The sequence below is a fragment of the Anarhichas minor genome, unplaced genomic scaffold (genome assembly GCF_050575085.1).
Source record: "Anarhichas minor isolate MPS153535 unplaced genomic scaffold, ASM5057508v1 ptg000027l, whole genome shotgun sequence".
Classification (NCBI taxonomy): domain Eukaryota; kingdom Metazoa; phylum Chordata; class Actinopteri; order Perciformes; family Anarhichadidae; genus Anarhichas; species Anarhichas minor.
In genome coordinates this window covers 18,855,571-18,874,934 of record NW_027466473.1, presented here as the reverse complement: position 1 = coordinate 18,874,934, position 19,364 = coordinate 18,855,571, and the positions used below count along the sequence as shown (strand labels likewise).

Genomic DNA, 19,364 nt, shown 5'->3' with positions numbered 1-19,364 from the left:
TAATGAAAGCCATGCAAATGAACTAAAATAGGTCATCTCAGGGACATAACATTAGCTGTTGAAGGATTGTGTCTTACATTGGGAAAGAAAAAAAACAAAAACATATGGCAGTTAGAGCTGCAACATTCCAGCTGGGTGTTTACTACCTCTAGCAACAGTCTTTACATGTTAAACAGGTCATTGTGTCTTGGAAACGTCACCATCTGTGCATACTCTGGTGACTAAAAATAGTGATAACAACAATACATAAAAGCATCATTCGTTTTTCTTGTCACAGAAGTTAGCTGCTGCTGCTTCGTGTGAGGTGAACGATGTGACCCACTGTTCTCATGCTTTTTTTTGTAGTAGTGGAAGAAGTACTCAGATCTTTTACTAAAGTAAAGGTAGTACTACCACTCTGTATAAATACTCTAAGGCTTTTTACGGAACGGGGGTAAAATCCGGACCACTCTGAGTGGATATGAAGTGTAACAGTATGGTGACCAATATTAAGGTTTATTCTGTGAACGTACCTGCAGCCGGTTTCAAAGCACTCATTCCTTTCTGTCTCTTTACCCTCTCTTGCTCTCCATCTCACACTCACAAATATAATCCACCACTGTGGACTCAGACGGAGATGGCAGATGTGATATGTTGTTTGGAGGCTGCCTGGTGGATGCCATGTCATAATGAAGCAGTGCAGCTGCGGCGAAGATGCCTGGGAGGGATCACAGGAGATCAAGGAGCCCCCCCATCAAAGAAAAAACACCTTGCCCTTGACAGCCAGCTTGTGGGAGTCGGCTCACTGCGGCTCTGCACAACAGCGGATAAATACAGCTGGTTTAGCATACGCACGAAGCCTTTCTGCGAGTGTGCCCTTGTATAATATGTAGAGGGTGTGTTTGTCAGGCAGTGAACATGACTAAGGAGGGGTGGTGAGTGTGCAGGAGGGCCTGACACCCGGCTCACAGGGGGCCAGGAAGTCTCTTATGGATCCAAATGTTGAAAGAACTATGTCATGAGTCTATGTACGTTACGTTTGTGCACACAACTGAAGTCTTAGCTCAATAAACAAGTCAACATATACAAAAAATGTACTATAAACAGGACCTTGTTATATCAAAACCATATTTGCTAATGCTAATTACTTGTATATGAACAGTGCTGGGATACAACCTGCTCAGAGCACTATGAAATCCACTACTGTAAAAGCCAATAATTAATCATAGGGGCTGATCTTTGTACATTTTGAACTTACAACATAATACTACTGGTATATAGTTACAGAGGTCGACTATATTTTATACTCGACATTCTAAACTCAGGGGCTCAAAAAACATAATTAAAAAACCCGAAAGCTGGAAAGACAGGGCACAGAGTATGTCCAACTGAATACAGCTAATTAGAGCTGTGACATTATAATTGGGCAGGATAAGAATAAACACAACAGGTCATTAAATGTTTAGGGATATGAGCTGCTTTTATTAAAGCAGCTATGCTGAAAGCGAACCATGTTTGGTAGATTATATTAACCTCATTCTGTATTAATCCTACAGCAGACATGTGGGTCAAACTTAATGTAGCTCCCTGGAAGAAGTGCAAGTAATGTAAGAGAATATTAATCAATGTTTTACAGCTTTACTGCCGGCTCCATTCACATGATTTGGTTAAACTACACAGTTTATCATGTTTTTCCTAATTCATGAGATTTGTCGTCAAACTGCGGCTTGACGAAATTTTTACCAAATGCAAATGATGTGTCAAATGTCTAATTTTATGACTGCCTGCAAAATGAACCAGTGGAACTGACATAAATAAATGCCTCACTGGGATTGATTTCCATGTCATCTGATCACATCAAACTGCTTCAGACTATAATTAAACACATTCCATATCAATCACATAAAGACATGGCAGCGCGGAATGATTTCTCACTTGCAGCGGACAGTGTCTACTACCCGTTACAGCCTACTTTATCCTCTGACAGCCTCATAATAACCCTTTAGATGATCTATGATGTTTTCCTAAACCGATACAACTGTACTGTATATCAAGTGCAGGAGGATAATCTGGAATGTTTAGTGAAACCTGGGCATACTTTATAGGCAATGTTAAGTCTTTTAAGACTGCAACTGTTATCTTTTTGCCATATACGAGGAAAATTTAACAAATTAAAAGTATTAAAAAAAGAACCTGGGACTAAATCTCGTAACTCCATCGATGGTAAACAGGCGATTTTGTCTGACTTCGTCTGAGGCAGTGTTTCTCTTAGTTTCACAATGGCCCGTCACACTTCTGTAATGAACCAAAAGCATTTTTCTACACTTCTCAACAGCAGTCAGACTGAGGGATTCAACTCGGCGGCTCAGGGGTGGCCCCTTGGTGTGGGAGGATCCCCTCCTGGGACGGTGTAGTCTGACCCGTTTACCAAATCTAGCTCTGATGTTAACATTGTGATGGCAAGGTTTGCTGAGGAGACTAGCATAGGTAGCATCGACTGTATAAAAGAAGCGAGTAGTCAAGGGAACGTCACCTGCGTTTGTGGACCACACCAGATAGCTAATTAAGCCTTAACTGCCTACATATATATTTACATTGCATTTTGAACCCTGACCTTGTTCTGAACAAACTGACCATGAATCAAAACCACACATGGGAAACAGTGCCAAACAAAACAGCATAACAGCAATAGTCCCATCAGCCTGTTCATGTTGGTATCTCATTTTGTTCCAGTCTCTCAGTTGCAACATGAAGCAGGAAATAATTAAAATTGAAATTGGCTGCATTAGTGATGGCTTTGAATGAAACATGCACATTAATGGCAATGGTTTTCATCCGGTCAAAACAAGATGATTGTTCCCCAACAACAGTACACAACAACACCCCTCAAGTAAAGATTGCATAACACTCACGTCTCATGTTTCTGAAGTAAATCGTCTGCCTGTTAGGGTTGAGCAGCTGGATAACGGACTCGTCATTGTTCTTCACTCGACAGCTGATGATGGCCATCTCGCCCTCCACCACCGACACGTTGTCTGTCACCAGGTTCTGAAACCCATCTGGAAAAGAAAAAGACAGGAACACAGGTGTATCGACAAATGCAAAAAAAAAGTTAGGGAAACCCTTAAAAGGACTTGTCCTTTTAAGGGTTTCCCTTACTTTTTTTAAAATTCCCACAAGGCACATCATTACAATGACTTTCAGGTGTGTTAATGGAAACCAGGAGGGAGGCGTGAACAGAAATGATTAGCACACATGGGATTAAAGAAAAGCAGAGTGAAAACCTACCGAGTAAGGACAGACCTTAAGACATTTTGACTTGTCACAGTAGGGAAAAGCACAGGTGTAAGTAATGAAATTAATTGTTGCCGAATTCCATTTAGCTGCTTTGCTTGCAGGTTCCTGGTATCTGCATGTTGGCTCATGTTCAATTTCAACAGTTGAAATGAACAGAGCTATAGTTAGTGTTATCAGTAACACCCAAGTCAAAATCTATGCTGTGAGGAAGGCCTATAGTCTATCTATTTTTACCTGAGCTGGACATTAAAAATGATTAAAAATAAGAAATGCCGTCATGTGCTACTATGCAACAATAGAACACAAGCACTGCAGACAATGCTCTACAACAGTTTGTTGTATATATATATGTGCATTATGTTCTCCTTTCTTTAGTAAGTGTTTTGGTTTATTATACCATTTAATTGGCTTTGGTAACCTGCAGCAAGTGGTGGACCAAAACCCTTTAATGCATGTCCACGGGAAATAAAGAGAACCGAGTGACCAGAGAACAGGCCTGTGGGCTGAGAAAAATCGTTCACGGCCTTCGTCGGTCATCAGCTGCAACTCAGATTGCTACACTTCGTTGTTTCACAAACAGTATCTCTACCTGTAGAATGAAAAATGGATTCTTTCTAGCGCTGTGCTACTTTGATTTGAAAAACTACAGTAATAACATCTCAGACTTTGCTTTGGGGTTGCATCCATTGTTGCCGTTGATGGCAAGCCTTGAGTGGCTTTGGTTTATTTTAAATGATTGCAACAAAACAAACACCTGGCAGGTTGCCAGCGGTGGCTGCTAGTTATCAGTCCCCAGCGCAATATATTTCATGGTGAGATGCAGCACACATGCACACAGACACATGGCACCATGGCGAAACACAAGCAGGCAGTCAAAGTGAAACGTCAAATCAGCAATTTTGGATACCAAGTGAGCGTATTTGAAATGTTTCTGCTACTCAGTAACAGAAACAATACTGTAGAACACATTAGACAACAATACTGGAAAAAGGTGCAGGTGGTCATGCAGGAGAACACTCTGCAGGTGTACTAATAATACTGTCCTGTCCAGCAGCTTGTCCACATCTTATTAAAAGAAACACACTCAGCACCAAAATGACATCCGACTGACAGAGCAGACAATTAGAAACACAGAATCACTTATAGAATACATATTAACACATTAACTTATATTACTTTTAACTAGCCTTGTATTGAACAAACTCCTACAACTTGCCAAGATCGGACTACGAGACATTTGTGATTTTCCGTGGTCTTTCCGTGTCCGCCGAGACACACGTTAGACTAAAAGGGGAAGCAATTAAACTGAGCACCTGCTTGGCTTTTTCATGATGTCCAAAGGATTAGGTCTGTCAGCAAGCTTGTCGTAGATGTTATCAAACTACCGTATCCAAAAGGAGGCAGAATAAAAGATAACCATTAGGGCGTCCCGGACACAGCTTGGCTTGTTTTCCACTCTGACACATTATATAAGATAAAATGACACATTTGTTTCTGACACCCCACGTATGCTAACCTGATGCGTCAGATGGTTTGTTACACAGAACCATGCGAGAAGACGTCATTGGAAAACTGTTTCCACAAAATTCTTGGCATGTGATTGGATGAACCATCTGTCGATCACTGTTAATCATGGGTCACATTCAACCCATCAGATCCACGAACCATATGATCGAAGAAGAGCGAAATCGTCTCTTGCATCTAGAAAAGCCTTTAGTGACGTTTTTTTGCTCTTCTTTCACTGAAAAAATACTCTCCCAGTTCTGATATGACTGATGCTATTGCAGCATCTACGCGACCGGCATTGGTTCAGGCACGAGCGCATCACTTCCAGCTTGACAAGATGGATTTTCGTGTGATTTGTGATCCAGCGATTCTCACATGATAGAGCAGCAACCCAGCTGCCGTGCGAGGCAACACTCATGCCAGATTGAAACATTTCCAGCCCGATATTGTGTAATCTGTGACCTAGTCCTGGCATTTGATGCTCTCAGTAAAAGGTAAATACATTCACTGCTTTCCCTCCACTGCTTTTTATCAGTGTTAATTTGGAAAAGCACTACATTGTACCAGCATTCCACCTCATAGATATTACAGCTATTACAAACAGGTGGTTCAATATGAGGCTACGACGTACAAATGGAGTTGGGTGTTCTCGTGAATTACTTTTCATTCATTTTGAGATAAAGGGTTACACTAATGTAATTGTGGACTGCCAACGTTAAACCAGATCATATAAACACTGCCAAGCTGGCAATTGAGGTTAAGAGAAAACTTATGGATAAAGTCTTTGTAATCCCCCCTAACACTCTCCTCCTACATAGCTACAAAAATAGCATCACAAATAACATCTTCTCACAGAGGCTAAAAGGACCAACTCAGGGGCGGTAGGGGGGGGGTGAAGTGAAAGAAACTAAAAAAGAATGCAGGAAACATCAACTGCTAATTTGCATGCCTCAGTTGTCAAGCACCTCTAAATATCCCTGCCATTTAGTAGACAAGGAGGATGAGGTGGGAAGAGAGAAATTGCATCCTCTGATGCTGACAGATAAGGATAGACAGCTTTACAAACGAGATTCAAATGAGCATCCCTTGGTGGCCCGAACACAGCCCTAAATAAATGAACCTCGCCATCTTTAATATTCAAGACCGAGCCTCATTTTTCAAACATGTGCCGAGGTGGGCGGTAAGGTGGGCATCTGGTTATGATAATACGCTAACATATTGGAGAATGCGTTTCAAGGCATCCTCTGAAGGTTACAAGGCAGCAGCAGGGTGCTGCAATGTGTCTGCTAAGTTGTGTGTTAAGTCAGGGGAGGTAGTCCGACGGACTTCAAGTGGCGGCTGCCATGTCAGCTGCCTAATTGTTCCTGTTGTGCTAAATAAACAACTGTGACACGCTGAAAGATGGTACGGGGAGGCGGTGGGCTTTACACTAATTAATGGCCAACAACAACAACCATGTGCCGTCGCGGTCAGCTAGGACACTGTCAGAGGTGCTGCAGGAAAAGCACTTCTTACATTGTGCACGGCGAAGGCAGTTTGAAGCTGCAACCCAAAGCTTTTTTGACATTATTTTTGGCATGAAAATCTTGAGCTGGAGGTGAGTTTGGAATGTCACTTTAAAAAACAAAGAAAAACAAAAATAACAAGGGCCAAAGCTTGTAACTGGACAGTTTGTTATCAGGCAACCTTTCCTGACAAACAGGTTTTGCCTTAAAGGGCCAAACCACTGGTTTCACATGTTTTAGTACATTTCTTACTTCTTTTATTATGAGGTAGTGTAAACATAATAAAATAAAATGACTGCAGAATTAAAGCTGTACATAATTATTAGGTAAGAATATAAACAATTATTGGTAATTACGCAATTTTGTTTTATCAAATTATACTTCATACTGTAGACTGAACATGATAAGGGTAATTTAACTTGTGGATAATGATCGTGATCAACAAATTTGTGCTGTTTATGGTCATTATTTGTACTTCGTGTGCACGAGGACGAACATTATGTTTCACTGAGAAACAAGTAAACTACACCGGGTACCTTCAATGATCCGATATGCTATAGACATGTTCTTGACATAGCAAACTGTCACAACCACGATCATATGAATATAGTTCTCGATTCAAAATAATGTCCAAATATTTCTTTGTGATCACAGAATGAATATTTCATGAGCGCCAGAAAACTGACAAACACAAGGTGAAGCTCTGTGTCAACGTTTTTTAAATGCAAATGGCGACATTCCCTGTGTGCTTCTTGGAAAACCTGTGAGGGCTTTATGGAGCTGCTTATAAGCCTTTTCGTGAGAGACAGCCCATCGAGACGTGTGACAAGTGTTGGTGCATCAAGTTTACCAACTGAGGGGCAGGGGGACAAAACTAACAATACACTCCCTTCAAACAAAACACTCACATTGAAGCTTTCACTGAGACACATTTAGTCGCAGCTGACAGTGCTGCACATCGGTATGAGAACAGTAGAAGATAAACTCATATTACTGAAATAGACATTATGATAATGACACATCAGAGATGTTGGTGGGAGTATTGTACAATTGCTAGTCTTAGTGCATTTTCTCCAAATGTTCAATTTGCCTTTTCTCGTCATAAACGAGCTTCTGCATTTACACACACACGAAGGGACTGTCGCCATCCATTTGTCCACTGGACAGATGAAGCGACTGACAGTTGAACATTAGTCTGAGGAAACGGTTGAGGGAAGTAGAACATCTGGTGTACAGTATTTCAATGCCAATAAGTCAGGGTCCCCACGGGAGAGCTCTGTCACTCATTCAGCAAAGCTTTGAAGTGCACATCTTTCCAATCTCCCAAGCAATATACTACCTCGAGGGTGGACATATTACTATACTCTGCATCAATCTAGACCAGGAAACTCTAAACTGTGCGGTGAAGAACAGGAATATGTCGATGCCTTATTGGCCTCCAATTCAAACAGACAAAACCAGAGCAGCTGCGGGGAAATATGATGTGATTATGAGATAGCCTAATTGCTGGAGAGTTATTGTTCACTGACAATGACAAAACCGTTTTCCAAAGCACACTTTACATGAGTTTTCACATCCAGACTCGTCATTGTTCATTTTGGAATAACATGAGAGAGTAAATATGAAGGAACTGTTAGTCTGTTAATAGAATCATGACCCAGCTTGCAGGGACTTTTAAAAACTGTTGAAATACACTCCAAGTGCTTTCCTGGATTCTACAAAATTGTAGTTTTGAAGTGACTCTAAATCTAAATCTAAACATAATAAAGTACATGATGTCTAAAAAACGGGAAGAAAATTGTAAAAATAATGTCCAGTAATGCTTAAACTCTCAGTAGTATAGATAACAAAATATAAATTGTTCTTGAATATAGGCTAATCAGGAACAAAAATATAAAATAGGTGTGTTTCTTGCTATCAATTTTCCCAAGTGCTGGATTCGTGGTTGTAAATGTAGTTTTCAAATGAGGCAAATATTGAGCAATTTAATGCTTTGGGCCTTTAAAGGTATTTCTTGACAAATACAAATAGATACGGTTAAAATTGACAAAGTGTACTTTTTAAGTTTTAGCCGGTGTCATGCCTCTTTGGTATTTCCAACTTATTTTAACAATGGCCAGTAACATATTTGTCCTATGGCACTTAAAGGGAGGGAGGGATTTCAGCCTTTGGCCATCCATATGAAAAAGTTGAAGCAGCCAATCCCAGATTAAAGTTGTCAGACAATGACACACTCTACACCGCACCGTACAAAGCTAGCCTGAGGCCCAAATTCACTCAGGCTGAAATGGAAGGAAAGAAACGCCATGTTCCATTTGCCTCGGCTAACAGCGGCATGCTCCCATTTGATTCAATAAAAAATGTATGCATAATAAGTTAGGTCACACAGATGGCCATCATGACAGTGACAAAGATTTCCATCAGCAAATCAAACCCACTGTCGAACTGACATCAATTTTATTTGTAGATTTTGTTTTGTTGATCACAAATCACTCGCTCACAGGATTGAAGGATAAAGGGGTTGCTGAAAATATTAAATATTAATCTGGGCATCAGTCTGTCAATGTGTCTCCCTGTGGTGTTATTAGTCGTAATAGCACTAGTATTGCATTTTTTATAAGTTCTACTGGTAGACATACATTTATTCATACGGTCTCAATCAAAAACATGATGCAACATTCTGTAATCTTATGTAGTATAGTGTTTCTTTAATTGTTGTACTTAACATTTGCGTGCACCGCTTATGATCTTCACAACCAATCGAGAGACATTAATTTCATTTTGACATTTCAAGGAGTGCATTGAACAGCATACAATCATTTTCTCCTCTTTTGATGGTATGGCTCCTGCTGACATAAAAACAAATCTTTGCCAGAGTGTCTATGTGTGTACGGGTGTGTGTGTGTGAGAGTGACTGTGGTTTTACCAATGTCTGATTGGCGTCAGTCCGGTCTGATTGCATGATTTCACGGATGTGTTTGAGCAAGTCTGATTGTGTGTCTCTGTGTTGACTGCAAATAGTTGATTCCTGAGTGATCTTTCTGGACAAGTCTGCAAGTACAGCGTTATTAAATACCAGGAGGATTCTTTTCCACAATAATGGCTACAGGCCATGCAACGTAATGATGCAGTTGATCTGGAAATTGTGCTCACATTGCTAAAAATATGTCCAACAGGACAACAAACACGAGCGGTCAGGCGATCAAATTATACAACAAAACAGCAGCTTTGTCAAACTTATTTGCAAGAAAAAACAAAAGTGAACGGTAAAATGATCACTCAAATGATCTATTGTAAACATCCATCACCGTTTAAACACATTCTCAGGGGTTAGAAAAGGATCGTGCTCGACGGACCTTCGCAGCCAGCTCGTGACTGCTGCTTGTGATTGTGGTTTTTAAATTATACAGTTATAGTTGTGTCTAAACACGAGGAGACATGCTTACACACACACAACTAGACAGACGCTAAAGGGTGCCTCCGTGCATCGGAATCAAATGCCGAGGGGCAGTGACCAAGCTGCTGTATTTGACGAGTTGAAGGTGAGACTTGCATGTGAGACGGTTCACGGAACAATTTCCTGGTTTATCTTTGACCAACCGAGCTTGTCGTAGTTTTGTTGCCGTGTTCTCAGATCTCAGCACTTCTAATATTATAACTGAGAGAACCGATGGCCAGACCTAGCACTAGAAGACCCGAGACGAAATGCACAACAATTATCCTACGTGTAAACCAAAGCAGAAATCCATGACTTGCTTTTTAAAATTAGTTTGATGCCTTAGATGACTGGAACCTGTCAACGTCAACCACAGTCTCTGAGAACAGAACAACCCTTGAAACAAGCTGCTTGCCATGTGAATGCTGTGACAGCTAGAGGCAGCCGAGAAAAGGTCAAGATCCTTGTATGGCCTGACCACTTCAAACAGCAGAATCCCTCTCGTTGAGGATTTGAAGGAGACAGATCATTTCAACTGTGTGTGTGTGTGTGGACTGTTCAGAAGGAAGCTCAGAAATATGACACACAGAATTTGTGGTATAGGATCCCATTGGTCAGTTTCGTGACCAGACTCCACAATACGTTTCTGACTGTGTCTCTAGTGGCTTGTTGTAACATACAGCAGAGACATAGCATGCTAGTACTGTCAAAGGCTACCCAGCTCTGCCAAGAGTGTTCTCCAAAATGAGATTATAACCAGATGAATAGCTATGTGCGTCTTAAAAGAAACTTACATGTTTTATGTGTTGCTATAAAAATAAAAAAGATTCAGTCAGAGTCCAAAGATAAGACATTGCAGCTTACATTTGTGTGTGCAAATGGTGCACATAACTGCAGAACTCAACGAAGCATTTCATCTGTTCTCCATTACTTTTTTTTGCTGCAGCTTTTACCTGTTAACAATTTATACGTTTTGTTGAGTAACTACAGAGGTGCTCACAAATTTGTATTGTTCCATTATTGATGTTTTGTGGATTTTATAATGTGAGGAGTTTTACTGAGCAGTGAATGGTTTTATAGAGCCCTGGTGGGTGCCACATTACAATGCATCATACAATGACTGTTTAGCATTTTGTCATTAACTGAAAATAAACAGCTTTTTTTTTTTGCTTTTTCAAATTCATAATCCTGAGCGGAGTGAATTAATGCTAACAACAATGGAGCCATTACAGATTGAACATTTTCACATTGGCGTGGCCTTGAAGTTTTAAAGGGTTTGTTTGATGTGTTACATCATGTTTTTATTTCCAGTGCCCAGTTAAACATAAACCAATTCACAATCCAAGGTTTTTTCTAAAATGTGTCTTTATGAATTTCTTTTAATATAAAAACATTTTTTACTTATAATGATTAATATGTACAATTGTGAATACATCTTTTCCCGTGGTGGCAGCAGTGTGCTTCTGTAACCCTCTGACATGAAGGAATTGAGACTTCAAGGGAGTGAATTAACAAATGACTCTTTCCACTATATTCAATAATACATGTGAAGCACCTTCAAAGAGTCATCTTTTGAAATAAGCTACACATCCATCAAACATCTGCCAATGTTTGTTGCTCTAAAGTTGTAATGAAGATTCTTTTTTTAGTGCCAATCCTCTTTTCTAGTCTGACATTGCATTATTCAACCACATAATCCATAATAGACCAAAGCTAAAGCTGGTGGTTGCAGAAACCCCCCTCTGAGATTCCTTCAAATGTAAGATAATGCATCTGACTGAATTGCTAATAAACTGCTTAAAAGTGTCATAGAAATACACAGCGCCTAGAGGTCCAGATGGAACACCGTTATGGTAGTTATATATACAGCTCGAAATGTATATTCTCTCTGCCACAAATAGAACTTGAGACCTCATAGCCTCAAAAACAATGCAGCATCATAGTTGTGGAGATATTACAGTTTGGACCGAAGCGGTGGCCCAGCTAACCGACATTGCCACACCTAAAGTCCGGCTAATTGTTTGACTTTAAATATAATAACTTTGCACTGTTGTAACTAACGTTTATTTAAGCATCAGCAATGATACTAAATACTTCCCACAGCTCTATTCCAGAAACCCCACCCCTAGACACACACACACACACACACACACACACACACACACACTGTACCTCTCCCACCAATGCTCGGTGGATTTGTGACACATTATGTAAGAACAGGGTGTGAAGAGCTTTATAGGGTGTTACATGCTTGCAGCGAGCATGTAAGTGGCTTTTGCGCTACCACTGCTGCTGTATGCTGCACAAAAAGCCTTTATCTCTCGCTGGGCCTAATGGGTGCAAAGCAAATTTCGACAATGCCAGTAAATATAAAAGGAGGAGGATTTCACGGCTGTCAGTGTGCTGCAATGTTTTGGTTTGTTTATAATAATATGAAATAAAATATGGAAAACCAGCAATCCCATTCATCTATTCATTTGTATGTTAAACCATATGTCTAACCACTTTATGCTGCATGTTTGTTTTGTGTTTTCTCCAGCCAATCTTGCAGCTATTTAAGAGCAGGTACTGCAAGTTGTACAAAAATGTATTTCAAGCATTGCTGCTTCATGGAAATAATCTCATTAGATACGGGAAGCTGCAATGCCTGGAGTCAAAATAAGCATGTCAGTTAAGTCCAGTGTTACTATAATGTAAATTAGTCTTTGGAGAAGAAAGAAAGGCGATTATAGAGTAATTATTGATAAATATGCGACAGCTGTTCCAAAATTGATTTCAGAGTGTTGTTCCAAAGATTTAACTGAATGGATGCTAGGAGGAATTCAACACAGATTACATCTAAACTAAAGTTAAAGCGCCTCGCTAGCGTTCCCTAGAGGCTGCAATGTTCACTACAACTGACAACTCTCAACTATTGGACGCATTCAACAGCAAACTAGGGCTCCAAAGAGGTAACGTCTCAGGTAGCCAATTTCTGCATTTTAGGGGGTCGTGTTGTTTTCTTTTACCCTCGCCAACTAGAAGTGAGTGACCTAAATCTGTCCTGCCACAGTCATTTCCAGTCTACATATAACCTTTAATAGAAGCAGTTAACATTTTGCAACCCGAGAAATAAGAAAAATCTTGATTTAAGAGTTATTATTTCTGTAAGTGGACTAAGTAAAGCTGTACATTTTCCTGTCATCTAATAAGATGCCCCTGTTCTTAATCTTGCATATAAAGCTTTGATGAAAAAATGCTGGACTCACTTGATTCAAGGAGCAAATTGGAGATGAGGGAGTGGATTCAGATGTTTAGAACCAGGTTAAGGTTCATCACCTTGGGAACTTGAATGTGCTCGGTTCACAACAAACGGCCACTTATATTTTTTTAAAGAAGAAATTACATCCTAGTGGCACTAGATGAATGAGAGGTCAAGGGTCCCAGAATACATTTGAGATTCATCCATTGGGATCCACAAATATTCAGAGAAATCGATGTGATCTCTAACTAATGTATTTTAGTGTGTTATATTTTCCATGAAATGTCAGCTGATGCTGCTTAAGCTTGATATTCGTTTACATGCTCTCTGGCTCACCAAAAGCCACTTAACATCTAGAGCACATGCTGTTTGAAATACAGAAAGCACAACTGCAGCTCAGAAAGCTTTGCATGAAGTCTCCTGATGCAGTGGGTAAATGTCATGATCATTTCACTGGTGACTCTTAACATAAATTAGCTGCACTTTAAAGGGCCAGTGTTTATAATTTCCGGGATCTATTGGTAGAAAATAAATATGTTTTCATGAGTGCATAAGCACATGACAACAATTTTGTTTAGTTTTCGTTAGTTTAGGATGAACCTTCATATCTCTCATTTATCTCTCAAAGCATTTGACGCTTTTTCGTTACGTGAAGGCCACTGAATTACTCCAATACCCATGAGCGGAGAGGTTGGTGTCAATCCGCAATGTCACCACTAGATGATACCGAATACAGTGGTCCTCTAGGAACAGCTCCACATATACCACTCCGGAAAGTAAGTCAGCTATCATCTCCGTCCACTCACGGCACAGAGCGATCTTCAAGTTCAACTTGAAAAGCCGATCAGAAAACCTTGATGGGTTATTCTGACCATTTTGACTGGTCAAAATTGTTTAAAGTGAAGTTTTCAGTTCCCCTTCAGACAAGATTTAGGTATGTAAAAATATGTTTTGTTTAACATGGTTTTCCTGCTGCTTGCGCTAGGTTGACCGTTGAAAGAGCAGTGCGCATCAAGATGGCAGCAGAGGGCTCCATGAATGGCTCGCAATCTGCAGCTATAGTTTCGGCATTTGTTTTCTCTGTTAGAGGAAACATCGGAGAGACTCAGCCATACATGAGGAGTCTGTTGGGCATCAAAATCTGCACACATCAGACTGGCACAGACGGTTACCACGCAAAACGTCACGGTCGCACCCCTTTTTGGGGGATAGAACACCGAAGATACTATGTTGTGTCGAACACCGTCTCCCCGTCTGTGTGTCGGCATTTACGTATTTGACAGCGATCGCCTTTCGAATTTGGCATTCACCAAATCTAGCTCGCCTGAGGTATATTTGAATATCTGATGTTAGGGAAGTGCACAGGGAAGGGAAGTCTCTCGCTCTCTCTCTCCCTCTCCCTCTCTCTCTCTCCAGAAACACTTACAGCTGCAATAATGCACTAATATATATATATATATATATATATATATATATATATATATATATATAAGTGTTTCTGAAAGTTAATGTCATTAGTCCTGATACGATGACTTGGCCTTATCAAGCTATGTTTCGCCGTCAGGCTGTCTAACATCCTCCACTCATCTCCACTCAACAGGGCAGTTACATAAACCAGGTGCATCACTTTACATATGATCTCCTACAAATTAGCATCTAAAGCAGGCTTTCCTCCCTTCTCTTCCCCTCTCCACCTCACTGTCCTCCCGCCTCTTTGCTCAGAGGAGACAGGGGAGGTATTGTGCCCGGATTCAAATAAAGAGATCGAGAAGTAAACAGAGGAGCGGCGAGGGAGGCAGGAAGGGTAGGAGGGAGGGACGGATGGAATGCGGCTGCTGGCTGGTGTCGCTAATGATGAGGAAAATGGAGGGTCATGTGGGAGCCATGGCTGGATGGAGAGGGGGGGGGGGGGGAGTTGGTGTAGTATAAAGAGTCAAGATCACTTGAGTGGTGGGCGGATGCTTCATGTGAGCGTGTATCATCCTGCGGAGTTCTCTCTCTCTCTACCTGCTCAAATTGTGTGCTTTGACATGTGCTTAGACTACACAGTGGCGGTGCATGCCTTTACTTGTGCGAGTCAAACCAGGTTATCCATGAGTTAGAGTGTGTGTGTGTGTGTGTCTGTGAGCGCAGTGTGTACGTAAGAGTGGAGGGGGCGGCAGCCAAGTGATTAATGCGTCAGAGAGGCAGCTGTGGTCTGGGCTCACTCATTTGGAAATATCTTTCAGGGAAGAAAGACAGAGCGGGAGAGCTTTGAGAAGAGGGGGGGGTGGTGCTTCGACATCACTTGCCAGATAAACAAAAGTGAGCTGAGAGCTTTTACCCGGGTCGAATGGGGCGGTGAAGGAGAGAGAGAGAGAGAGAGAGAGAGAGAGAGAATTAGAGAACAGGGGAGGGAGGTAGAGGGCACTGCAGCATCCTTCTGTCCTCTACCATATCAAGATTCATTAGTGTCTCCTTTGAGCATCAACCTGTCTGCAACTCACAAATATTAAACAAGTTCAGAGGAAAGCACTTCATAATAACCATCATCAATAAATAGGTAACGGATAGTTAATTACACTTTAATTAATAGTTATTTCCCTGTTAGCAAAAAATGAAATCGTAATCAATAATGTTTACTTCTCATTGATAATGCTATAATTGGTTGTTATTTTATCATTAGTTTAATATGAAAATAATTAGTTTATAAATGATATATTTTATCAGCTGATAAGAGATGATAATCACATTCTGATCACAGTATAACAGTGTATTGTTCCATACATTATGACATCCTTTGTACCATATTAAGTGTTTGATATGATTTGTAAACCTTTAGGAAATTGTTGGTAAAACATCTATAAACATTACAGAGACAGATGGACTAGAAACCAATCGTTAATCATTGACAAAGTATCAAATATCTATCTTAATAATCTATATATATGCTTTACTTTCTTTATTAACCATTTAATGAGGTATTATAAACATCAGATCCAACTTTATGAAAGCTATCCAGGTAATCTTTATAGACAGTTTACAAACCAAATATTAACAATTGACAAAGTGTTACATATATCTGTTCATCTGTCTACAGTATGTAATGTTTATAGATGTTTTATGTACAACTTCTTAAAGGGTTATGACTCATTTATCAATACTTTTTATGGCACATCAAATGGTATATGAATTTCAGCAAGATCAGTTAGCTTAACTGCTTGGTGTGTTTCTGGCAGATTATAAAATCTGTAATGGATCCGGACACTTTAATTCTTTCCTTAAAAACGGGGCTCATTTCACAGGTGAGCAAGTCCGGCTCCAACTTACCGAACTGAAATCATGTAAGTATCGAAGATGTTCTTCAAGTGAGGCATTCACCTCTTTGATAAGTGCACACAATGCTCCAACTGAAGAAAAACAAGGAGTGCAGGTGGGAAAACTCTTGTAGGGCTACTGTGCATCCCGACTCAACCCTTTTAAAAGTGTTGCGAGTCGTGTGGATATTATGTTGAGTCAGGCAGCTGCAGAACAGCGTGATAAAAGGCAGTGAGGGGATATCTCACCATCATCTCCTGACTCATGCAGGGCGAAGCAGGTTTACTCCTCTGGGGCAACGACAGGTGACAAACAACTGATGACGAAGGTGTTCTGTCGAAGAGTTAGCCCAGCAATGCAATAGGTCTGTCAAACAAACAGCACCTGACAGCCATCTAGTGACGCAAAGATATGACTAATAAGATGTGTGATTACTTGAAAATGCTATTGAAGAAATTCAGTTTCGTTGAATAATTCAAATGAATTAAAAAAAAGAAAAGAAATGTGTGATATTTGTACTGTCCTTTCAGTTAGTTGAATATTTGTAATTACTCAAGTATTTATTTATATACATACACATATGTTTAACATCTTCTTAGCTTGGTAGCTGCAGATATGTCACTAATCAATCGGTTTATTGGAGATAAATGGAAGTTATGTGGATGCTTTTACCATTAACTCCGTACTGTACATGGACACTGAGTTTACTATTTGTTGTTGACCGTTTGCCGGCATCCACTTGGTGATATAATTGGACATTTTTGACTCCATGAGTCGATATGAGGAGTGCACTGTGTGTAACATCTGTGAGGTTCGACCATCTCGTTTGGGGAGGAGGCACACTTTTATAGACTGTACCTCGCATTCACACCAGACTGGAGATGTCAGAGGCGTTTCAACACTAATGAAGCACTGATCCGAACCTTAGAGCAGGCTGACAAACTGACTTTACCAAACTGACGAATATTAAAAATGCAATGGACAAAAAGTAGACTCCGTGCCAGTGTGGATTACGCTTCAGAGGCTGCCCACAATTTGGGACACAGCCATAAAATAGCCGCGGTATATAAGAGGAGGGATTTTGAGGTTGGCCTTACTCAAAAGTCCACAGACATTTTTTCTTCATTCCCAGCTTGCACTCTTCTGTAGCTCCTGTGTAACGCCCACGTACTTTTTCTTACAGTACATTTCATGTAACACAGCACAGTGCAGCCTCTCTCTTTACTGATCCGCTCTCCTACAGCTGTATTTTGGATACTGCTTGTGCTAACTGCACATTTTCCTGCTGCTGCTACAGATTTAAAGCTTTTCCCTGGTCACGCACAGTGAGGCCTTTTTTTTTTGTCTTTTTGGTGTAGAAGCTACAGCAAATGATGTGGTCTTTTTTTCTCCGAGCACTCAAATACTAATTCGCTGTATGCGACATGATAGAAACATGATTCGGTGTAATTCTGCATGAGGGGGTGGAGAGGAGAGGAAGTCACATGGCTTGACACCTGGAAGCTGCCCACATCCTTCCGGATCCATTCCAAATTCTACGTCATTTTTGTCATATGGAGTATCTATACTGTAATTATATTTTGTTGGTCATTGTGTACACACATCTATTACATCTATCCATCATATGTGGGGAATCCCTCTTCTGTTGCTCTTCGTGAGGCTCTTTCCATTTATCCCCATTACAGGGCTATTGGGAGTTGTTTTTTCCACATCTGAAACGTGTCTCAAAGGACAGAGGGTGTTGTATGCTGTACACCTGAGGGCGCAATCTACAGTAAATTAGTTGCATGTGCTCATTCACCATTCTGAAGTGTGTTCATTTTGCTCTTGACATGCAGTGTAAATCACTGTAATCTGACGTGAGAGCAATTTTCTTTTTCTTTTTAAAAAACTGCATTATTTATGTGATAAAACTTTGATAAGTATTCAAGTTTAATTATATTAATTTTGCACAGAATAGAGAAGAAGACATTTTGATATCCAAACCAAAGTGCTGTACGAGAGCTATCTTGTGGCATAGCTAGCAATAGCACACAACGTCACTCAGGGGCAAGTTGTCTCAGTGCTTTCAGGGCAAATCATCACATTGTGATCATTTGGTTGAAAGTATATCAGATGCAGGAAATGGGCACATGAGGCTTGTGCTCCAGACTTCGCAGTTAATTTGTGTCAGAATGTTTTCTCTGCTAATGACTCAGATTTGGCAATGTTGGAAATGTCAGTGGCAGCATTTAAACAATGGTGAGCTCGTCAGTTTGGTTCATTCATGTTGCATTAAGTTTTGAATTGGAACGGAAAAATGTCATTTGTTATTCATTTACACTTTTTCTAGAAAGAGTGTGGTTTGGTCTCCGTGTATCTTATTCTGTCTTGCCCATGGAAGCCTCTTTGTTTATTTATTAACTTACAAAGGTTGTATTTTTATTTGTATTCGAATATCTATCTAAATGATTCAGACTTTTAAATGCATACTGAGTGTGGAAAGCCTCTGCTTTACATGTTGCTATTTATTGAAAAATATAATGTAACAATTTAGCATGCACAGCGTGACAACTTACCCGCTGCTTGGGTTACTTGTCACAAATTAACACTCTGTACTTAACAAGTCATAACTGAAATGAGAAGTATAATCTAGGGATTAAACATTGGTTCACAATCATTTATAATTGATAATGAGAGACTGTGATGGACTAAGACTGAGAAATTGAAGTGAAAGCAAAATGTTAAGCCCCTTGAGGCATATTTGTGATATTAGGCTATATATATATATATATATATACTGTATAAATAAAAATGTACTTAACTAGCAAACTTTCAGCTCATCTAGCCTCCTTATGCCGTGCATGCTTCATGGCTCTGACCATACATCAATAAATATTCAACTTTTAACCAGGATAAATGTAAACTCTATAATACACTTCTAGTACCACTACAGATTGGCAAAATATGAACTTTAAAAAATGACATTTGGCAGTCTCAGGAGACAATGTTAATGATGGAGGGAAGAATGTCAGTGGGCGTGCTGCTCGTTGAAAACATGCCCTCTTGAAACACTTATCTAGACGCTGTTATGCCTGTTGACTAAAATAAGTGCACCGCCAGC

At 40.2% G+C, this 19,364-nt stretch overlaps 1 protein-coding gene across 1 annotated transcript in view; it reads right to left on the bottom strand.

Moving 5' to 3' along the window:
• Window positions 1–19,364, bottom strand: part of cadm1a (cell adhesion molecule 1a) — a 330,300-nt gene that overhangs the window by 71,880 nt on the left and 239,056 nt on the right. Inside the window, exon 3 of the mRNA XM_076102623.1 lies at window positions 2,892–3,038. Within this exon, the coding sequence (XP_075958738.1) occupies window positions 2,892–3,038 (147 nt within the window). The remainder of the gene's footprint in view (window positions 1–2,891; window positions 3,039–19,364) is intronic.